This window comes from Pelophylax lessonae, assembly GCF_965119305.1.
Source record: "Pelophylax lessonae genome assembly, chromosome: 2".
Taxonomy (NCBI): domain Eukaryota; kingdom Metazoa; phylum Chordata; class Amphibia; order Anura; family Ranidae; genus Pelophylax; species Pelophylax lessonae.
The window spans coordinates 547452641-547471579 of record NC_138769.1 but is presented as its reverse complement, the minus strand read 5'-3'; the positions used below and the strand labels follow the sequence as shown (position 1 = coordinate 547471579).

The 18939-nt window shown below is 40.1% G+C and overlaps 1 protein-coding gene across 1 annotated transcript in view; it reads left to right on the top strand.

Annotated features, from left to right (window-relative positions):
* CPB2 (carboxypeptidase B2) overlaps nucleotides 1-18939 on the top strand; it is a 78336-nt gene that overhangs the window by 23726 nt on the left and 35671 nt on the right. The window contains exons 4-9 of the mRNA XM_082246895.1: nucleotides 464-588; nucleotides 671-779; nucleotides 1515-1616; nucleotides 3459-3563; nucleotides 15014-15124; nucleotides 18105-18195. Of these exons, the coding sequence (XP_082103021.1) occupies nucleotides 464-588; nucleotides 671-779; nucleotides 1515-1616; nucleotides 3459-3563; nucleotides 15014-15124; nucleotides 18105-18195 (643 nt within the window). The remainder of the gene's footprint in view (nucleotides 1-463; nucleotides 589-670; nucleotides 780-1514; nucleotides 1617-3458; nucleotides 3564-15013; nucleotides 15125-18104; nucleotides 18196-18939) is intronic.

The following is an 18939-nucleotide window of genomic DNA, read 5'->3' as shown; positions in this document are numbered from 1 at the left end:
GAGTTGACCCTGGAACGCTCACCACTGTAGAATTTGAAAGAAGGGCAATGCAGGAAGCCCTTTCTTCATCTAAAAAAAAAAAAAAAACATTTCTTTGTGTTTTAGCATTTACCCACTCTTTTGTCAGCTAGTTATTTATCACAGGTATGCTGCCATGGAGGCGCCAGGAAAAAGGAAAATTATATCATACTTACCGTAATTTTCCTTTCCTGGTGCCTATCCATGGCAGCATACGCTCCCTCCCTCGGTATTCTATATCACAGGAGAATGCTGGGAGTAGGGGGCATCTTTCTTTTAAGCTATTCACTAGTCCTGAAGGTGGAGTAGAGGCATAGCTCTATCACAGGTATGCTGCCATGGATAGGCACCAGGAAAGGAAAATTACGGTAAGTATGATACAATTTTCAGTTTTAATGTTTACAGACTCCTATTTTTTTTTTGTTAATTTTTTTTTTTTTTTTAGATTGTTCTCTGGAAGCCTGACTCATCTGAACACATAGAAAAGAACAAAGAAGTTCATTTCTATGTAAATGCATCCTATGTGGAGGAAGTAAAATTTCAGTTGAAGACATTTGCAATCACATACACGTAAGTCATGCACAGTTTCTATGTGAGCAACTTTACATGTTAGTCTCTAATATGAATCCTAACAAACTAATATATGTTCTAGAGTATTGGTTCAGAATGCCCAGGAGCTCATTGATCAACAAACATACAATGACACTACTGGCCAACGCGGTTCCGTCTCCTACTATGAGCAATATCATTCACTAGAAGATGTAAGTCCTATTCCTATTCCTTTTCTACTCACTCCAAATCACATCAAAATAAATTGTGATGTCAGAAACTATTAAAGAATGTGTGTTGTTAATTGAAAACGTTATTGTGGACAGAAACTATGATCTGTGGTTGTTTAAAACAGGAAATAAAAAAGTGTACATGCAGAATTTGGTAAAAACCTAAGTTTCGCTACAAATAAAAACAGAAAAATCAGCACAAGGGAAATTCCTAGTTAGTAAGATGTGCCCCTTGTGTTGACTCTTCTCCTCCCCCCTCCACCAACTCCCCACCCCTAATAAAATAATCTGCCAGTGAGGAGCAGTTAATACATTTAAGGGGCTGCCAGGAGCTCTGATCATGAGAGCCACCCTTTCCTGCCATATCCGCCATTCATAGAAGCAGTACTAGTGTGAACAAGAAGCTATGTCCCTTGCACTGGTTTTTCTGTTTTTATTTTTTAGCTTAATTTGGGCACTGGCTTTACATAGCATAATAAAAAACATACTATGCTAAACACTTTCTTTCAGACCAAGCCTACTTAGGTTTATTTTTAAAGAGAATATATTTTCACTATACTTGTAGTGAACAGGGGGAAAAAATTACAATAATTTCTAAACAAGATACAAAAATAGGTGGAAAAAACAGGCAGCTCTATATGACAAAAAACTGGACATAAATGATTGCACTAATTATGATTTACCAGTAAGCATGCTTTTCCTTTCCTTTTTTGCTAGATATACTACTGGATGGAGCAAATAACAAAGGAACATCCTGATATGTTAGAGAGAATTAACATTGGAAGTTCATATGAAAAGCGTCCACTCTTTGTACTAAAGGTATAAATACAAATACAATTGTAATTATTAATCCAAATGGAAGCACTTCATTGTTTTGAAAAGATGAATAGTGAATAGATATTTTTTGGAAATAAAGCACCATTTTTAAATTTTTACCATTTGGATCACTGCATGCAGTTAAAAACATACAGTATATTGTGATGATAATTTATAGAATTTTAAATCTAGTTTAGTCTTCTATTTTAATGGTTTAAAACAATGCTTGTGGTTTAAACCCCTTGCAGTTTGACCAAACCACTGTCACACTTAAGGCCCGTACACACGTACCGATCGTCGGCATACAAACGTCGGCGGACGAAAGATCTGCCGATTGTACGCGTGTTAGTATGGTGCCTCCGACAGCTGTCTGCGCACAATCCGCGGACAAAAGTCTTTCTTGCAAACATGAAACGGACGATTGTTCGCCTGTCAGTACAGAATTCGGCCGACAGACCGCAGATTTGCAAGACTGGGCATGCTCAGAAAATAAAAAACACAGGGAAAGTTAACCATTACATGACATCACTTCTGCAGTCAGCTGAAGTCTGCAGACAAAATTCTTGTGCTGTCCTTGTGCTGTCTTTGCACTTTTCAACAGACACCGACATCCCGGGGAGAAAAGACGAACATTTGTATGACGACGATCTGCGTGTGTGTACGGGGCTTTAGTGGTGAACCTGGTTTGCATGTAACTGTGGAAAAAGAATTACTTTTTTCTTTTTGCAAAATCTTTATTGAATTTTTACAGTGGTACAATAAAAATTATTATCCAGAAATGAAGATCCAGATAAGAAGACCTTGAGAGAATATGAAAACAAAACAATAGATTATACTACACAGCTATGACCTACAATTTACTTTTACTCAATATAGTAGTGGTTGATGTTGGATTACTAGTTTTATTTCAATCTTATTTTATTTATTTTTCGGTTTTCTTTTTATTAAGAAATATAGATTGTACTACACAGCTATGATTCACAATCTACTTTTACTCAAGATAGCCATTGTTGATGTTGGATTACTGGTTTTATTTCAATGTTATTTTATTTCATTTTATTTTATTTTGTTTTCTTTTTATTAGGATATATATTGGAAACCTTTACGATATTAGCAAGCTTATGCTTTTTGAGTAGAAATAATTACTTTAAAGTTAAAATGGTAATAAACCCCAAAGCAAACATTTTTTATACTACAGTTTACTAATTCTTAGATGTGGTGGCAGCATTTGTTTTCCTTTTTAATTAATTTTTTTTTTTCACCTGGTGATCCTGCCAATAAGTCTGTTGTTTTTTTAACAGAAAAAGCTGTCTTACAAATATAGAAAGTTAGAGAGTTAAAACAAACCATTTACCGAAGACATGGGTACTTACAATGATCAAATGTTATTAATTTATGTGAGAAAGGGAAAAAAAGTGTTGCTGTAACTGCTTAAACCTGTTAGCTGGAGTTCAGCTTCAGTTTGTTAGTGTATTTAAGTCTGCTAGTACAACTAACACTCCACATCCCCAGATTGACAATGCTGCTGTCCAAAGGTGCCCCATGTGCTCCTTCATCCAGGTTTTAGGCACTCTAATACCAGATCAGGTGAAAACAGAGAAAAACGACTAAAAATAAAAAACGAATACAGCCACAACATATAATGACTGGTAAACTGCAGTATTGTTTGGTTTTGGGTTTAATAGCACTATAAATTACTGTATAATAACATTTGTGAAAATAAAATAAAAAAGCTATCCATGTATCAAGGTTTTAGAATCTTACTAAGACCATTCCGCATGAATGTATACGTTTATTATAAGTAATTTCATTTATTGAGGCCAATGAATTTTTATTATATTTTAGCTATCTGGGAGAAATACAAATACAACAAATGCCATATGGATTGACTGTGGAATACATGCAAGGGAATGGATTTCCCCTGCCTTCTGCTTATGGTTCATTGGCCATGTGAGTAAAATCTAGGCCCTAAAACTTTTAGGGCTTGTTCACACTATGTGCAGTAATTTGCATTGTTCTGGTTAATTGTTTCTACGTGCCCTGTTCATACCACAATACTGGTGTGATGTGCAGAGCAGTGCTGTGGGGTATAATGCATCATGTCTGTATTCTTCCGCACTGCACTGGATGGCACCTCATGTCACCGCACAGTAGCGTAAAGCATCACAGTGCTGCGCAGAAACATGAATAAAGTGTCACCATGGGGTTGATATACTAAACCTGGAGAGTGAAAAATCTGGTGTAGCTTTGCTTGGTAGCCAATCAGCTTGTTCAATTACACTCTGACAAAAAAAAACTGGAAGCCTATTGGTTTCTATGCAGAGCTGCACCAGATTTTGCACACTCCAGTTTTAGTAGATCAACCCCCTAGTATCACATAAAGCTGGAAAAAAAAGAACAAGCAGTGTTAATATGTTGAAAAACGTAGCCCTTCTTCATTCTGTTCCAATATGAACCAGTAACTTTTCTCCATACAAATGCAAAAATACAGGTGGTATGCCTATATAAACCAAAGATCTATACCTTGTACAATGTCACTGAGTATCGACATCTAAAATGTTTGTAAAACATTAAAAAAGAAAAAATATATATATTTACCATTATAGGTTATTGTTTATAACCTAAAATTTGCATCTTACATATTATAAAAGAGTAAACAACCCCAAGCAAAATGGCCCCTGCCCCCACCTATAACTGGCCCTCATAGCAAAGAGCACATGGAAGGGCAACGCATGTTAAACAAAAACATTGAATTCTCAGCTTAATTCACCAACCAATTTGCTAACCAATAAAATTAACCTGTCCAGCAGTATGCATTAAAAACAGGGGTTTAGTTAGCACACATTTGCAAACACATGTGTAAGCTGCAGGGCCACTTCACGGCACCCTGTATTACCTGCAGTCCTAACTCCTGAAATTTATGAGAGTCTCCACAGTGGAAGCACATGTGCGCTAATGGATAGATAGGGGGCAGGTGAGTCTGGAGGGAGCCCAACCCTCCTTAAAGGTACTTAGGGGCACAGTGGATGGCCAGCTCATAGCACAGTGGCAGCAAAGGCATCCAGTGTGTCCACTCACCAGTATACATCAACAACAAACAAAATGGCCCCTGTTCCCACCTATAACTGGCCTTCATAGCAAAGAGCACACGGAAGGGCAACGCATCTGAAACAAAAACAACGAATTCCCAGCTCAATTCACCAACCAGTTTGCTAACCAATCGAATTAACCTGTCCAACAGTATGCGTTAAAAACAGGGGTTTAGTTAGCACACATTTGTAAATGCATGTATAAGCTGCAGGGCCACTTAACAGCACCCTGTATTACCTGCAGTCCTAACTCCTGAAATCTATGAGAGTCTCCACAGTGGAAGCACATGTGCTCTAATGGATAGATAGGGGGCAGGTGAGCCTGGAGGGAGCCCATCCCTCCTTAAAGGTACTTGGGGGCACAGTGGACACCCAGCTCATAGCACAGTGTTTTTAACGCATACTGTTGGACAGGTTAATTCGATTGGTTAGCAAACTGGTTGGTGAATTGAGCTGGAAATTCATTGTTTTTGTTTCAAAATAAGACAGTCAGTCTGGATTTAATTGTTCAAGTTTTCCATAGAGAGTAAAAAAAACAGTAACTTTGGAAATTAGCTTGAATATCTCTGCCCAGAAGCTGCGGAGATGTAGGCAAGACCACATCATATATGATGGAGTACCCACCTGAGCCTGGCCCCTCTAACAGAGGTTTGTTGGCATTAGAAAATTTTGCTACAATATATGAAGTAAAATATAATCTCAGGAGAATTTCTGTGCCAATTCCCAATAGTTAGAGCAACAGGAATATTGGTAGTTACATTTGATTGCTCCAAGCCTTTGGTTATCGGAGTACACTTTCCCATTCGTGTGAAGGAGTAAAGGCCCGTACACACGATAAGAAATCAGAAGTAAAATTTCTGCTGGCAAATCGCTAGTATAGTGCTTTTGACAGCCGATTATGAATTTTCGGATGACAAAAATTGAATATGCAGACTTTAAAATTTCTATCGTATATGAACACAACGTTCGTGTGGCTATCCGTTATGAGTACTTCTGGGCGCAGGGGGGGTTGCCAAGGTGACACGTTTGCGGAGCGGCCTGAAGAAGGAGCGCATGCTCTGCAAACGCATCGCCTTGGCAACCCCCCTGCACCCGGAAGTACTCGTCACGGATAGCCGCACGGACCCAGTGCTGACCAGTGGAAGTCCATCCAAGTCAGCCGCAGCTGCAGATGCCATCCTGATGTTTCATTTCCCACAGGGAGATTTGCTCCACAGGGAGATTTGCTCCACAGGGAGATTTGCTCCACAGTGCCAAACATACTTCAACTCATATTTAATTGTGAGTACCTGTATACCTTGTCTAATAAATTGCTTGATGTGCTACACTTAGATGGAGCTTGTGTTTCCTCTCCAGTAACCCACAAGCCCCTTCTTGCTTGAACACTGAGCAGCCGTTTAAAGGAGCCAGCACAGGAACATCATCAAGGACATAATTTGAACTTTTTATACTACCCCTATTGTAATTTTTAATTCCCCTATTACATAGCATTATCCATGGGATGAAGCCTATTCCATGTTCTTTGCGCCAGTATGATGTCCCATGTTTTTGATATATAGTTTATGGCACATCTAAAATCCCTTCTCTCACTCCACACAGATTTAATCAGCGTGAGCAGTGGAGATTTTTGTACTTTCACTTCTGGGATGGTGCCATTTTACAATGTCATTTCCTTTGCCTTTTCTGTATCCAATGCAAGGAGCAAAGAAGGCTCTTTGGACTTTTCCATTATGTGTAGAAGATTGACCATCCTCCTAGTTGTATCTGGAGCTTGGTGACCAGACACAAATACCACCTGGTCCTGTTTGATCAGGCTCGGTAGAATTACAGTCAATCTATTTGCTATCAGTTTGGCATAGACCTTCACGTCCACGTTTAGCAAAGAGTTTAGTCTAAAATTCTGTGGTGTGTTTAGTTCTTTACCTGGTTTAGGCAGGGTGATTATGGTAGCCGTTACGATTTCAGGAGGAAAAGTGGCTTTAGACATAGCGGTATTAAAGACCTAAAGTATATATGGAAAACAAAAGATCTCTCTCCTATACGGCTATATGAATGTAATGAATTGGAGCAGGGGGGGGGGGGGGGAAACAAAAGATCACCCCCTAGAAACGCTCTCTATACCACCTATTGCCCTATTGGGGGCTATTATATTCCATTGACCAAATTAATAAATATGCAAAAATAGAGGAGATAGGAAATTCTCCCCAGACAAGGGTCAACAATCTTTACTACACGAATGAGGGATGCCAGTGTCAGTAAGCCTATCTGCTTGAGCAGGAAACCGTCAAGGAAGTCAGTTTGAAGTGACGGCCTGCTGCTCGGCTCTCCTGCACATGCTCAGTACAAGCACAGGAGCACAAGAGCCAGCTGGAAGCTTCCAAGCGAGGCAAGGATGCCGCAGCTCTGCAGACCCACCCCGAACACCCGAATCCTATGACCACAGCGCCAGGAGGATGTAACAGACCGTTTGATTCCAAGGAGGTATTGTGCTTTACATATCGATCATACAGAGAACTCTGCTACTACGCTTAACAGTTGCACAACTAACCTCCAACATACCGGTCTATGCCAATTACTCCATTACTGCTGGACTGTGTGTTTTTTCAGGCTTTCAGTTCATACTGCCTATTTCTACTATAGGGAATATTCCCTGTGCAGTCTACCTGGAATATTGGTCCATATATTGAACTGACTCTCTGAATGCTGTGGATCCATGTTTGGCCCAACCACTCACCCCTGTGGAATCAATTAATTATCAGGGACTGCGCCTCACTTCACAAGTGGATCCCCCCTTCCTTTTTTTCATCAATTTCACAATTTTGATCTATTCACAGGACTGGGGTATTATTGGGTTGGTTACTGCAGTTATCCCTCAAGTCGTTTGTTGTCTTTATGTACATGTTTTTATTGTTGAGAGTTTGTATGGTTCTGGGACTCTACAGTGGGTACGGAAAGTATTCAGACCCCCTTAAATTTTTCACTCTTTGTTATATTGCAGCCATTTGCTAAAATCATTTAAGTTCATTCTTCTTCCTCATGAATGTACACATAGCACCCCATACTGACAGAAAAACACAGAATTGTTGACATTGTTGCAGATTTATTAAAAAAGAAAAACTGAAATATCACATGGTCCTAAGTATTCAGACCCTTTGCTGTGACACTCATATATTTAACTCAGGTGCTTTCCATTTCTTCTGATCATCCTTGAGATGGTTCTACACCTTCATTTGAGTCCAGCTGTGTTTGATTATACTGATTGGACTTGATTAGGAAAGCCACACACCTGTCTATATAAGACCTTCCAGATCACAATGCATGTCAGAGCAAATGAGAATCATGAGGTCAAAGGAACTGCCTGAAGAGCTCAGAGACAGAATTGTGGCAAGGCACAGATCTGGCCAAGGTTACAAAAAGATTTCTGCTGCACTTAAGGTTCCAAAGAGCACAGTGGCCTCCATAATCCTCAAATGGAAGACGTTTGGGACGACCAGAGCCCTTCCTAGAGCTGGCCGTCTGGCCAAACTGAGCTATCGGGGGAGAAGAGCCTTGGTGAGAGAGGTAAAGAAGAACCCAAAGATCACTGTGGCTGAGCTCCAGAGATGCAGTCAGGAGATGGGAGAAAGTTGTAGAAAGTCAACCATCACTGCAGCCCTCCACCAGTCGGGGCTTTATGGCAGAGTGGCCCGACGGAAGCCTCTCCTCAGTGTAAGACACATGAAAGCCCGCATGGAGTTTGCTAAAAAACACCTGAAGGACTCCAAGATGGTGAGAAATAAGATTCTCTGGTCTGATGAGACCAAAATAGAACTTTTTGGCCTTAATTCTAAGCGGTATGTGTGGAGAAAACCAGGCACTGCTCATCACCTGTCCAATACGGTCCCAACAGTGAAGCATGGTGGTGGCAGCATCATGCTGTGGGGGTGTTTTTCAGCTGCAGGGACAGGACGACTGGTTGCAATCGAGGGAAAGATGAATGCGGCCAAGTACAGGGATATCCTGGACAAAAACCTTCTCCAGAGTGCTCTGGACCTCAGACTGGGCCGAAGGTTTACCTTCCAACAAGACAATGACCCTAAGCACACAGCTAAAATAACGAAGGAGTGGCTTCACAACAACTCCGTGACTGTTCTTGAATGGCCCAGCCAGAGCCCTGACTTAAACCCAATTGAGCATCTCTGGAGAGACCTAAAAATGGCTGTCCACCAACGTTTACCATCCAACCTGACAGAACTGGAGAGGATCTGCAAGGAGGAATGGCAGAGGATCCCCAAATCCAGGTGTGAAAGACTTGTTGCATCTTTCCCAAAAAGACTCCTGGCTGTATTAGATCAAAAGGGGGCTTCTACTAAATACTGAGCAAAGGGTCTGAATACTTAGGACCATGTGATATTTCAGTTTTTCTTTTTTAATAAATCTGCAACAATGTCAACAATTCTGTGTTTTTCTGTCAGTATGGGGTGCTATGTGTACATTCATGAGGAAGAATGAACTTAAATGATTTTAGCAAATGGCTGCAATATAACAAAGAGTGAAAAATTTAAGGAGGTCTGAATACTTTCCGTACCCACTGTATGTATGCCACATTTTTCAATCAATAAAGTTTTTCCTTTGAATACATTTTGTGTCCATTGTTAACCCTTGTCTGGGGAGAATTACCTATCTCCTCTATTTTTCCATACTGAAGTATATATGGAGATAGTAAGGATCCAAAGAATTGGTAATACTCTGAAGAGTACCTATCGGGTCCTGAAGATTTGTTTTTGGGTAGACTTTTGATCAATATCTCTATTTCTGGGACCGTAAACGGTTGATTTAGTTGGGATAAATCTGCCTGAGAGAGTATAGGCAAAGTTACTGATGCTAAGAATTCAAAAATATTTTTTCTTCCGAGGGTTGGGGTTATCAGCATCATTCTCTAAATTGTAAAGTGATTCCGAATTTTCACTGAAGGCATCAATAAGTCAATACGAGAGTACGTATGGTGAGCATTAGAGAGAAAAGTAAAATCCAGTTCAGATGAATGTTGACATCTCCATATTTCAAATAGATCAGACAAAGAAATAAAGTGAGCCAGTGTTGCTTTACGTTTCCCATGACATGTGTCACTAGAAAGGTCCAAGTCATTGTTCGGGATGGTGTTGAAGACTCCCTGCATAAGACTAGATGCCCTTTACGAAGTAAGGAGACTTTTTTCTAGATTTTGTTTAAAAAGGAGATTTGCTTGGTATTAGGAAGGTATAGGTTAACTATTGTGTACGTAACCTTGTTTATTTCACAGACTAGGATTATAAATCTGCCAGAAATGTCTGTGTGGACATCCAGTTGGGTAAATTGAACAGAATCTTTAACTGCTATTGCTAGGGTCTGTTTGCTGAAGATACATGAGGAAATTGGCAATGTCGAAAAATCTGTGATTTATGAGAGTCAGACAGTGTCTCCTGGTAATATATTATGTGACATTTGAGATTACAAGCTTCCTTCCAAGCCATTTGTCTCTTGTGTGGGCTATTTAAGCCTTTCACGTTCAATGAAGAAATTTTGAAGGCCATGGTTGTATAGTTGTCGATTATAGAACAGGGTATGTTGCTGGTTTATAGTGTGAAGATGTAAAAGTGCAACAAAAATAAGTTACCTGATAGATGGGTGCTTCAATTTGTAGATGATAGATCTTCAGTAGATGAGTATCAGATTATCAGGGTAGATCCTGAAAGCAGTCAGACGAGCTTCTGGATGGTGAAGGTCTACACCTGGAAAACTGTACCTGAAAAACTTCAATAAATGAATGAAAAAAAAAACAAAAGGTAAAAACAGACAATTCAATAATAGAATCTGTGCGGAAGTAAACCCGCTCAATTAGTGGGTTCAAAGAGGATTAGGCAGTGTGGCATTCTCCTGGGCTGCCAGAGAATGGTGATTCACATTGTAGTGAATCACAGTTTAGTGAATGGAAGTCCATGGATCAACCCGCCTCAGTGTCAGACTCACCACGGACAGCAGGAGGAGAATGAGGGGGACCTTTATTTGTTGGCCATTGGGGTTCCAGGATGTTCCAGTCCTGCAGTAGGCGAAATCCCTCTTTCACAGTGGTGACTACATAGGTAGCATCCTCTCTTGTTAATAGCAATTTTTACTGGATATAACCAGTGGTAGGTGATGCAATGATTGTGTAGAGGCTTTGTAATGGATGCAAGTTTTCTGTGTTGCTGTAGAATGAAAGCAGATAGGCAAAGAATGACAGATCCTGTAAACTCTGCAATAGATTATCATGGTTTCTTGTGATCCTCATAAGCCATTCTTTTAAATGGTAGAAATGGATTTTTACAATGGTATCTCTTGAAAGGTGAGAAGGAATATGTTTAGGTCTAGGTAGCCAGTGAATATGGTCTATGATTAGGTCTTCTAACGATGCCTCTGGAAGTGAATCTTTTAATATATTTGTGAAGTATTTGTTTGGATCTGAAGGTTTAACTGAATCTGGGATCCCCCCGAGCTTGGTATTATTACGTCACAATCTGTCCTCCAGGTCTGCAAGTTTCATTTTTATCCACCAGATCTTATCATCTCTTTCATCATGTGCATCCACTAGATCGTTAAATGTGGATGCAAATTCTCCCATTTTTTACTCAATATGGGTTATTCTGTTATTGACTTCTGAGACTTCAGATTTAAATCTAGTGCTATAATGTCTGCATGTAAGGTAGAGCACAAAGACACTAGCATGCCCTTTAATGTAGTATCAAGGACTGGCTGGTCTGCTGTGGGGAATTCTAAAATGGAATCCTGCAACTCCCTAGTGTCTTCTAGAGAAGAGTTAAAGCTGCTTACCTCCAGACTGGTAGCTGGTGTTTCGCCCATCTTTTGTTTACTTTTCACTGGGCTGGAGGATGTTGAAGAAGGGTAAGAGTGATTTCCCTTTCTGTGCCCTGATCCATTGTTGTAATCTGGATGCTGCTGAGGATTTGACCTGTGTCCCTGAGAAGGCCCTTGCAGTGAGCTTGCAGGGCCGCCGGCACCATCTTGGTTTATGTAGAGACGCAACTGGGAGAAAACATCTGTAATTTTCCCCAGTTTGGCCTGGTCTTTTTTCTTCCAAGATGAGATCGGGTGATGTGCCTACGGCTCTGGGTCACTGTGGCAGTTTGAATTGAGGCTCCTTGTCGCTGTGGTTATCTTTGGCAGCCCGCTGAGCAGAGAACATAACCATGGAACACAGTGAAGAACAACTCACCATTGTACAAATGTCACAAATTATACATTACAGTTTTGTATAATCATTGTAAATAATACAACATTAAATATTAAAGTGCTCGTTTATGTTTTTAGAAGACATGAAAAGGAGTACTAACACTGTACATGCTTCCCACCGCCACCACCCTTCCCAGGTCCTTTCTGCACTGGATGATCCAGTTTCACCATCCACACAGCCCAGTGCAGCGGTACTGAGGTTTGCAAACCACTCTTACTTTTCTTTACCTAGGGAGGCTGGGATGGATCAGAGCAGTTCCCACTGGTCTTTGTGATCATGTGTTGGTGCTGACCATTTAGAACTGCTCTGATCTGTACCACTGTCCCTAGGGAAAGAAGAGGAAGAACAGCATGTTTTTCAAACACCAGGACCGCTGCACTGGGCTGCATGAATGGTGAAACTGTATCACCCACAAAGTACAGTGAGGACATAGGGTGTTCGCTCACGTTTTAAATTTTTTCTGAAAAGGGGAGGGAAGTTGCTATCTGGTGTCATAACTCTTTAGAATTGATTTCTTAAAGGCAAGTAGGGTGTTCACTTTGCAAGATAATTTTCCCCCAGCTTGGGTAATGGTGTAGGTATTAGGGGTAGGGGTAGGGGTGGTGGATGGCAGTAAGGTGGGAGGTGTGGAGAGAGAGGGTAATGTGGGGGGGGGGGGAAGGGGAAGTGCTAGGGGGATGGAGGTTAAGGTAGGTTGGGGGAAAAAAGAGGGAATAGGAGTCTGGGTTGGTCATGGATCTCCATGAAGGAAAGGGTCCCTCCATGTAAAGTAATGCAGGATTTGGCAGCATTCATAAGGTGGTGAACAATTAATTTCTTGTACATTTTTGAAGGGATGCTGCAGGGGTGCAGAAGTAAGAAAGCCAGGTCATCTGGAATGAAGAAATGTGTGATTTTTTTTCAAAGGATTTCTCTGACCTTGGTCTGGGAGGATTTACATTTTAGGTAGTACTACAACACAGAAATATAGAGCCTTCTCAGCATTGTAAAGCTGGCATTTATTATTGACTTCTTGGTAAAAAATTTGTAAATAAATTCTGTACCATCAAGATAGTATTTTATAGTTGCTTTCTTGGAATCTTTTACAGACTGAGGAATTTAATGTAAAGTGAATTATTTTTTGACATTGTTCAAGCAAGAGGGTACCATGTAGCCACTTTTGGTTGAGATAAAAACATATCAAGAATGAACAGAGTGTGTCATAGTGGATGATGGTCATTTTAAAGCCTTTCAAAGTTATTGAATGGTTTTGAGACTGATGCAGAGAGTGTTAAGGAGGAGAGAAAGTTTATGAGTTGCATGGCAAGTTGAGCTTGAAGGGACCCGTGGTGGATATCATGATGTTAACTGAGAACTATTGTCCTGAGTGAGTGAAGATGGATGCTTGAATGTTTATTCACTAGTAAATTCCAAAACGGACTGTCTAATGAGCCCACCTTATGAGCTGTCTAATGTGTGAACTCAGGATTACCAAGTATTGGATAAAGAGGAGAATGGGTAGGGAAGAGGTTATGTTTCTGGATGACCTGAAAGCAGGTCTGCATGAAGGGTCCAATCATTGTATGTGATTTCATTTGTGCTGGGATTCACTTAGCACCAGGGAAGTCAAATTAATTTTGAGAGGAAGTGTTTAAGTGCAACCCATTGTCTCACGTGTCTGCACCAATATTTCCGTCTGAATAAGTGGCAGGCTGAATTATCTGACTGATCTTTGACAGATGTTTAAAGATAGGATATGAATGGGTAGGATTGAGAGTAAGTAAAGGGGACAGGTCCTCCGGTAGTGAGGGGGTCGGTGTTCTGGCTCCTTACTGCATGAGGTCCATGCTATGTGCATGGCGGGACCCCATTCTGTTACTGGGAGTGAGGTAACAGAGGTATGCTGGACTGGTGGAACGGTTGTAGGCTCAACACGTCCCCTCTTAATGAAACATCTACCAAGTTACAGTGTGTAGTGACATGGCACAGGACACTTCACAGAGGGACACTGTATGTTATTTTACTGCATACAGTGAAGACTCATCTCTAAGTTGGGAAACTGCCTTAATGTTAGAATTTTCACCTAACCGCAGTCCCCGCCTGGTCCTGGATATTGATTAGCACACTCTACACGAAAAGAACTCCCTTGTGCAGGGCAAAGTAGGTCCCGCCCACACACTTCTCCTTGATCCCAACCTGCAACTGGACCTTGGCTTGCTCACCTCCTGGTGGGGTGATCCTGAGGACCTCAACCTGGCACTACCACATGGCGAAACCCATCTCTATCATCAGGAGATCTTGTTTGGTGCTTAGACTCGGATAAGCGTATGTTTTCCACCAGGGGGGTCTGCTTTTGCATTTATCCTGCTGGTTTCTGTGTGAGCCTTTCCAGTGCTATAGCTACTGGCCTCCAAGCCGTCCCCCTGACCGTGACAACCATTTAAGTGCAATTAAAACTGTGCATTAAATCCATCATTTTCACTAGTTTGGCCACTCTGGGTTCCATTCTGCTTTGTCCTCACAACATTCACTCTTCCCACCTTCACAACTCTGTCCACTCTACCCTATGTCCAGTTCCATTGAGGAGATAGCGCTAATCCCCTCCACCATGACTAGTATTCAGACAGTTTTTCCAGTGGGACTCAACACACTGCATCTTTGCCAACTTATTCATCATGACAAAGTTTACCTCAAATTGCAGCTGGATTCAACTTGCTACCTATAAATCACCCCCTTGCTCAGGCAAACGTTTTCCAGAAGGAGAGAAAATGCTTTAACATACTTGGTTTGTGGGTAAAACTATGTTTAATAATAATTAGATTAAGGTTCTACATTTCATATTTGCTTTTGACTGCTTTGAGGATTGTGTTGAGAAAGAGAGCTGGTCAACATAGACAGCTTTGCTTTACACAATGTCCTCTGTGCAGACCATGTTTCATGCAATGAGAACATAAACACAGGCATACTGAAACCTTCAACACACATTTTTCTGATAACCAACAGATATTTTTTAAGGCTGTCTTCGCCTTCTTGGAATATAAGTAAAGAAGTTCTGTAATTTACAGTCACATGTTTTTGTCTAGGCTGTCGGATTCTATGGTGTGGACCAACAAATTACTAAACTTTTGCAATATACTGACTTCTATGTATTACCAGTAATGAACGTAGATGGTTACCACTATTCATGGACTACTGTAAGTATATTATTTGTCATAAAATGGATTTTATTCTGGTAATGATTTTTGTTTATTTATAGATGTAGTTTGCAGGTGCTCTCCAGGCAAACCACCATTTCATCAGCTAGTGTCATTCCTCATAAGTTAAAGAAATACTAGGGCTCAAGTTGTGCCCTTTCTCATCGTTGTGTTCTGCCAACAGGGAAAGCTCCCCGCCAGCAGAATACAATAGCGCTGCAGGAGAGATTGCACAGTCAGTGTTGATGGAGGAATCACATACCGTATTTTTCGCTCCATAAGATGCACTTTTTTCCCCCCCAAAAATGGGGGGGGAAATGTATGTGCGTCTTAAGGAGCGAATATTGACTAAATCCCTACATGTTGGGTACCGGGCAATATCCCCGAGGCTCTCCGTGGTGTCCCTGAATCTCCCGGCGGTGTGGTGTCCCCACTCTTGGTTCAGCTGTCTAGAATGGAGCCACTACTTCCTGTATAGGCCTGGCTCACAGGTGGAGTGATATCAGATGCACTCCGCCTGTGAATGGAGGAGCCATACACAGGAAGCAGCGGCTTTGCTCTATACTGCAGCTGCATGCTTCCCAGGCTCAGCCACAGACAGAGCCACTGCCTAAGCAAATCTCTGCAAGTACCCCCACTTCTATTGCTATTACCGTATACTGTGTGTGTGTATATGTATATATATACATATATATATATATATATATATATATATATATATATATATATATATATATATATATATATATATACATATATATATATATATATATAGACATCTTTTTTTATATATATATATATATATATATATATATACAGTATATATATATATATATATGTATATATATATATAGACATATTTTTTATATATATATATATATATATATTTGGTTCAGAATATTTTTTTTTCTTGTTTTCCTCCTCTAAAACCTAGGTGCGTCTTATGGAGCGAAAATTACGGTAAATTCCTTTGCTTGCACCTGTGGTGGAAGGAAAGAGAATGGTATAATCTATGGCTTGCCTTAGATAAATGTATAGGTAGGGCTTATTGCAAGTAATTAGGTTCACTATTGTCATAATACCATACTAAGCAAGGATCATTCACATATACTGCATATCTCTTCATAAACGCGGTGTATTTCAATGGTGAGAACATTTCACATTCATTATATATGCCTGCTATACCATGTACTTGAATGAAAAATGATCCTATAAAGCTGAACTCCAAGCAGAGACATAAAAACCGAATTGTAATATAGATATAAATAATTAAACTATTTTTTGAGTGTTAGCATATGTGTCAGAATCTGTCCTAATATTCGCTTTCTGCAGTACCCTGTACAGCTGGACTCAGCCTGGGAGAATAGGTACAAAAGGTTGCAAGACAATTTGGCTGTACTGCCTTACACAGCACTGTCAATCTAACACTGGAAAGTTTCTGGCAGGAGGCGGGAATGAATTATGTCCCATCAGAAAGTCCACTCAGAAGATTAGTGGCAGTTAATTGACCAAGTTGTCTTGGTTATCTGCAACAAAAGTAATGCTTCTGACCTAGCAATGTTGTTTACCAAATGCATCTGGATCACCAAACTGGTTAACAAAATAACAAATGATTTAGCAGATAAGCCACATACATGTATTTAAGTGTTTTTATGTGCTTTTGTGTCAGTCCCCTTACTCCATCTGAGCACCACAAACCTAAAACACTATTTCATTCATTTCTAATATTCAAAGCAAACTCCCCCATCTATCCTATGTCCTATTCTATGTCCTATTTTGTTGAGAAATCACTTTGAAAAGCACCCCCCTAGCATTTCTGGCAGTAGCCGTAATGAGTGATTAATGTAGCATTTACTTCCTGGAATCCAGCTGCCCTTAGCTCAAGCAAGCATGCAGGAGAGTGTGCTTAGCTAAAAAAAACTCCTCCTCCCCTCCCCTCCTGAAGACTCCTGGGATTTATGACATCATTTGCCTAGGTAAGAAATCAGGAAGTAACTGTAAGAAATGTAAAAATATAAAAATTGTCAAACAAGTACATTTTGGTATACTTTTCTCTCTGTTTGCTAATGCTGGCAGTATGGGGATGAAAAATAATCAAATCAGTCTTCTGGAATTCTGTAGTGTTTGCATAGAATATTAGGCAGGCCATAGACGGTTTGAACCGTGTATGGGCAGACTGAATGAACTAGGTTGCGTTTTCAATCAACTTGGGTTCAACCAGCATTCCGGGTTTCAACTGCGCAGGAGAGATTCTTGCATCAACACTATCTGTGTTGATGGGGGAATCAAGCAAGTTTCTTTCCTGCAACTTGTGGTTGCAGGAAAGAAATTCACTCTGTGTATGGCCAGCCTTTGGAGTGATTCATGCAGATAGCAGAGGGAAGAATGATCAAAGATAAATAACACTAGATGCTTTGGACTGAGGCAAGTTCACACTATAGAAGGATATATTCTGTTAATTTTTCAGATCTACAACCATTTTAGGTTTATAGGGATATAGTCCACAATTCTTTTACAACAGAACAAATCAGTTACATGTTAGTGGTAATGCATTGGAATATAGAGGTATTTGAGGATAGCTTGTGTGGTATCTACAGACTCCATAAGTAATTAGACAAAGCTATCACATTCAACATTCAGCCTGTGTAGGAAAACTCTACATTCCACTGTAGTGCATGGATATTTTAGATGAGTTAACCTGACTAGAGCATGCTGCCAAAGACTAAGTTCTCTAACATTTTAATTTACAAGGTTAGGAAAGAGGCAGGCGGCTCCCTGGTTTCAACAGCTAGTCAATTTCTAGTTACACATACAGCCAACACATGCTCCAACATCCAAATGTCTACCCGTAACTGCTTTCTTCCAGATTTGCTAAACATGAGGTACTCATCATATGCAACTGCTTTGGATTGTGTGAGAACCTGTTTAAAACCATTAAATAACTGTAGATGACACCAGCTTATTTATTTATTTTTTTCAGAATCGGATGTGGAGAAAGAATCGCTCTAAACATCCACATAACAAATGCATTGGAGTAGATCTTAATAGGAACTTTGATGCAGGGTGGTGTGGTATGCTTTAACCTAACTTATTATTTGACTTATGTCAAGTATTTTTTTATTTTATATTTTATTCAAGGGTTAACATTATGGAAACATGCCAATTACCAAACTCACATTAGCTACAAAAACAGCTACAATACTTTCATTTTTTTTGTCAATTCACAGAGTGCACTTTAGGCCTTTTGTAAATGCAAATGAATTAATATGTTTTAAAATATGCCCCTTTTTTGTTATATGTTTGATTCTAAGAGTAATCTCTGCTATGCAGTCAACACGTGTGTTAATGTGTGCTGCATTAAGGCAGCCTATTAATTCTGAAAGGACTGTTAAGAAAATGCACATTTAGCAGAGATGCAATTTTTTTTTGTAGTGTGCACTGCGGTATACTAAAATGTGGTGCATTGGGGTGCAACACAAAATAAATTGCTCCACAACTGACTACACTATGCATTAACAAGGGTAGGTTCACATCACAACATGCACAGGTGCATGCCCTGTGATGTATTTTTTTGCATGTTAAGGGGTGCTTTTTTTCTTTTAAGAAACACATTACTTCGCTTTTACACAATGCAGCGTGATGCAATATAATTTTGCCTGCTTAATTTTTTTTTAGGGCATTGATGTGAACTGACACAATGCATAGCAATTAATTTCACCTTGTCAATGTGTGGGGAGGTGCAGCGTGGTGTGGCAGCAGTATACACATACAGAGTTCAGTTGCAAAAACAGAACTATATTGCAATTAAGGTTCAG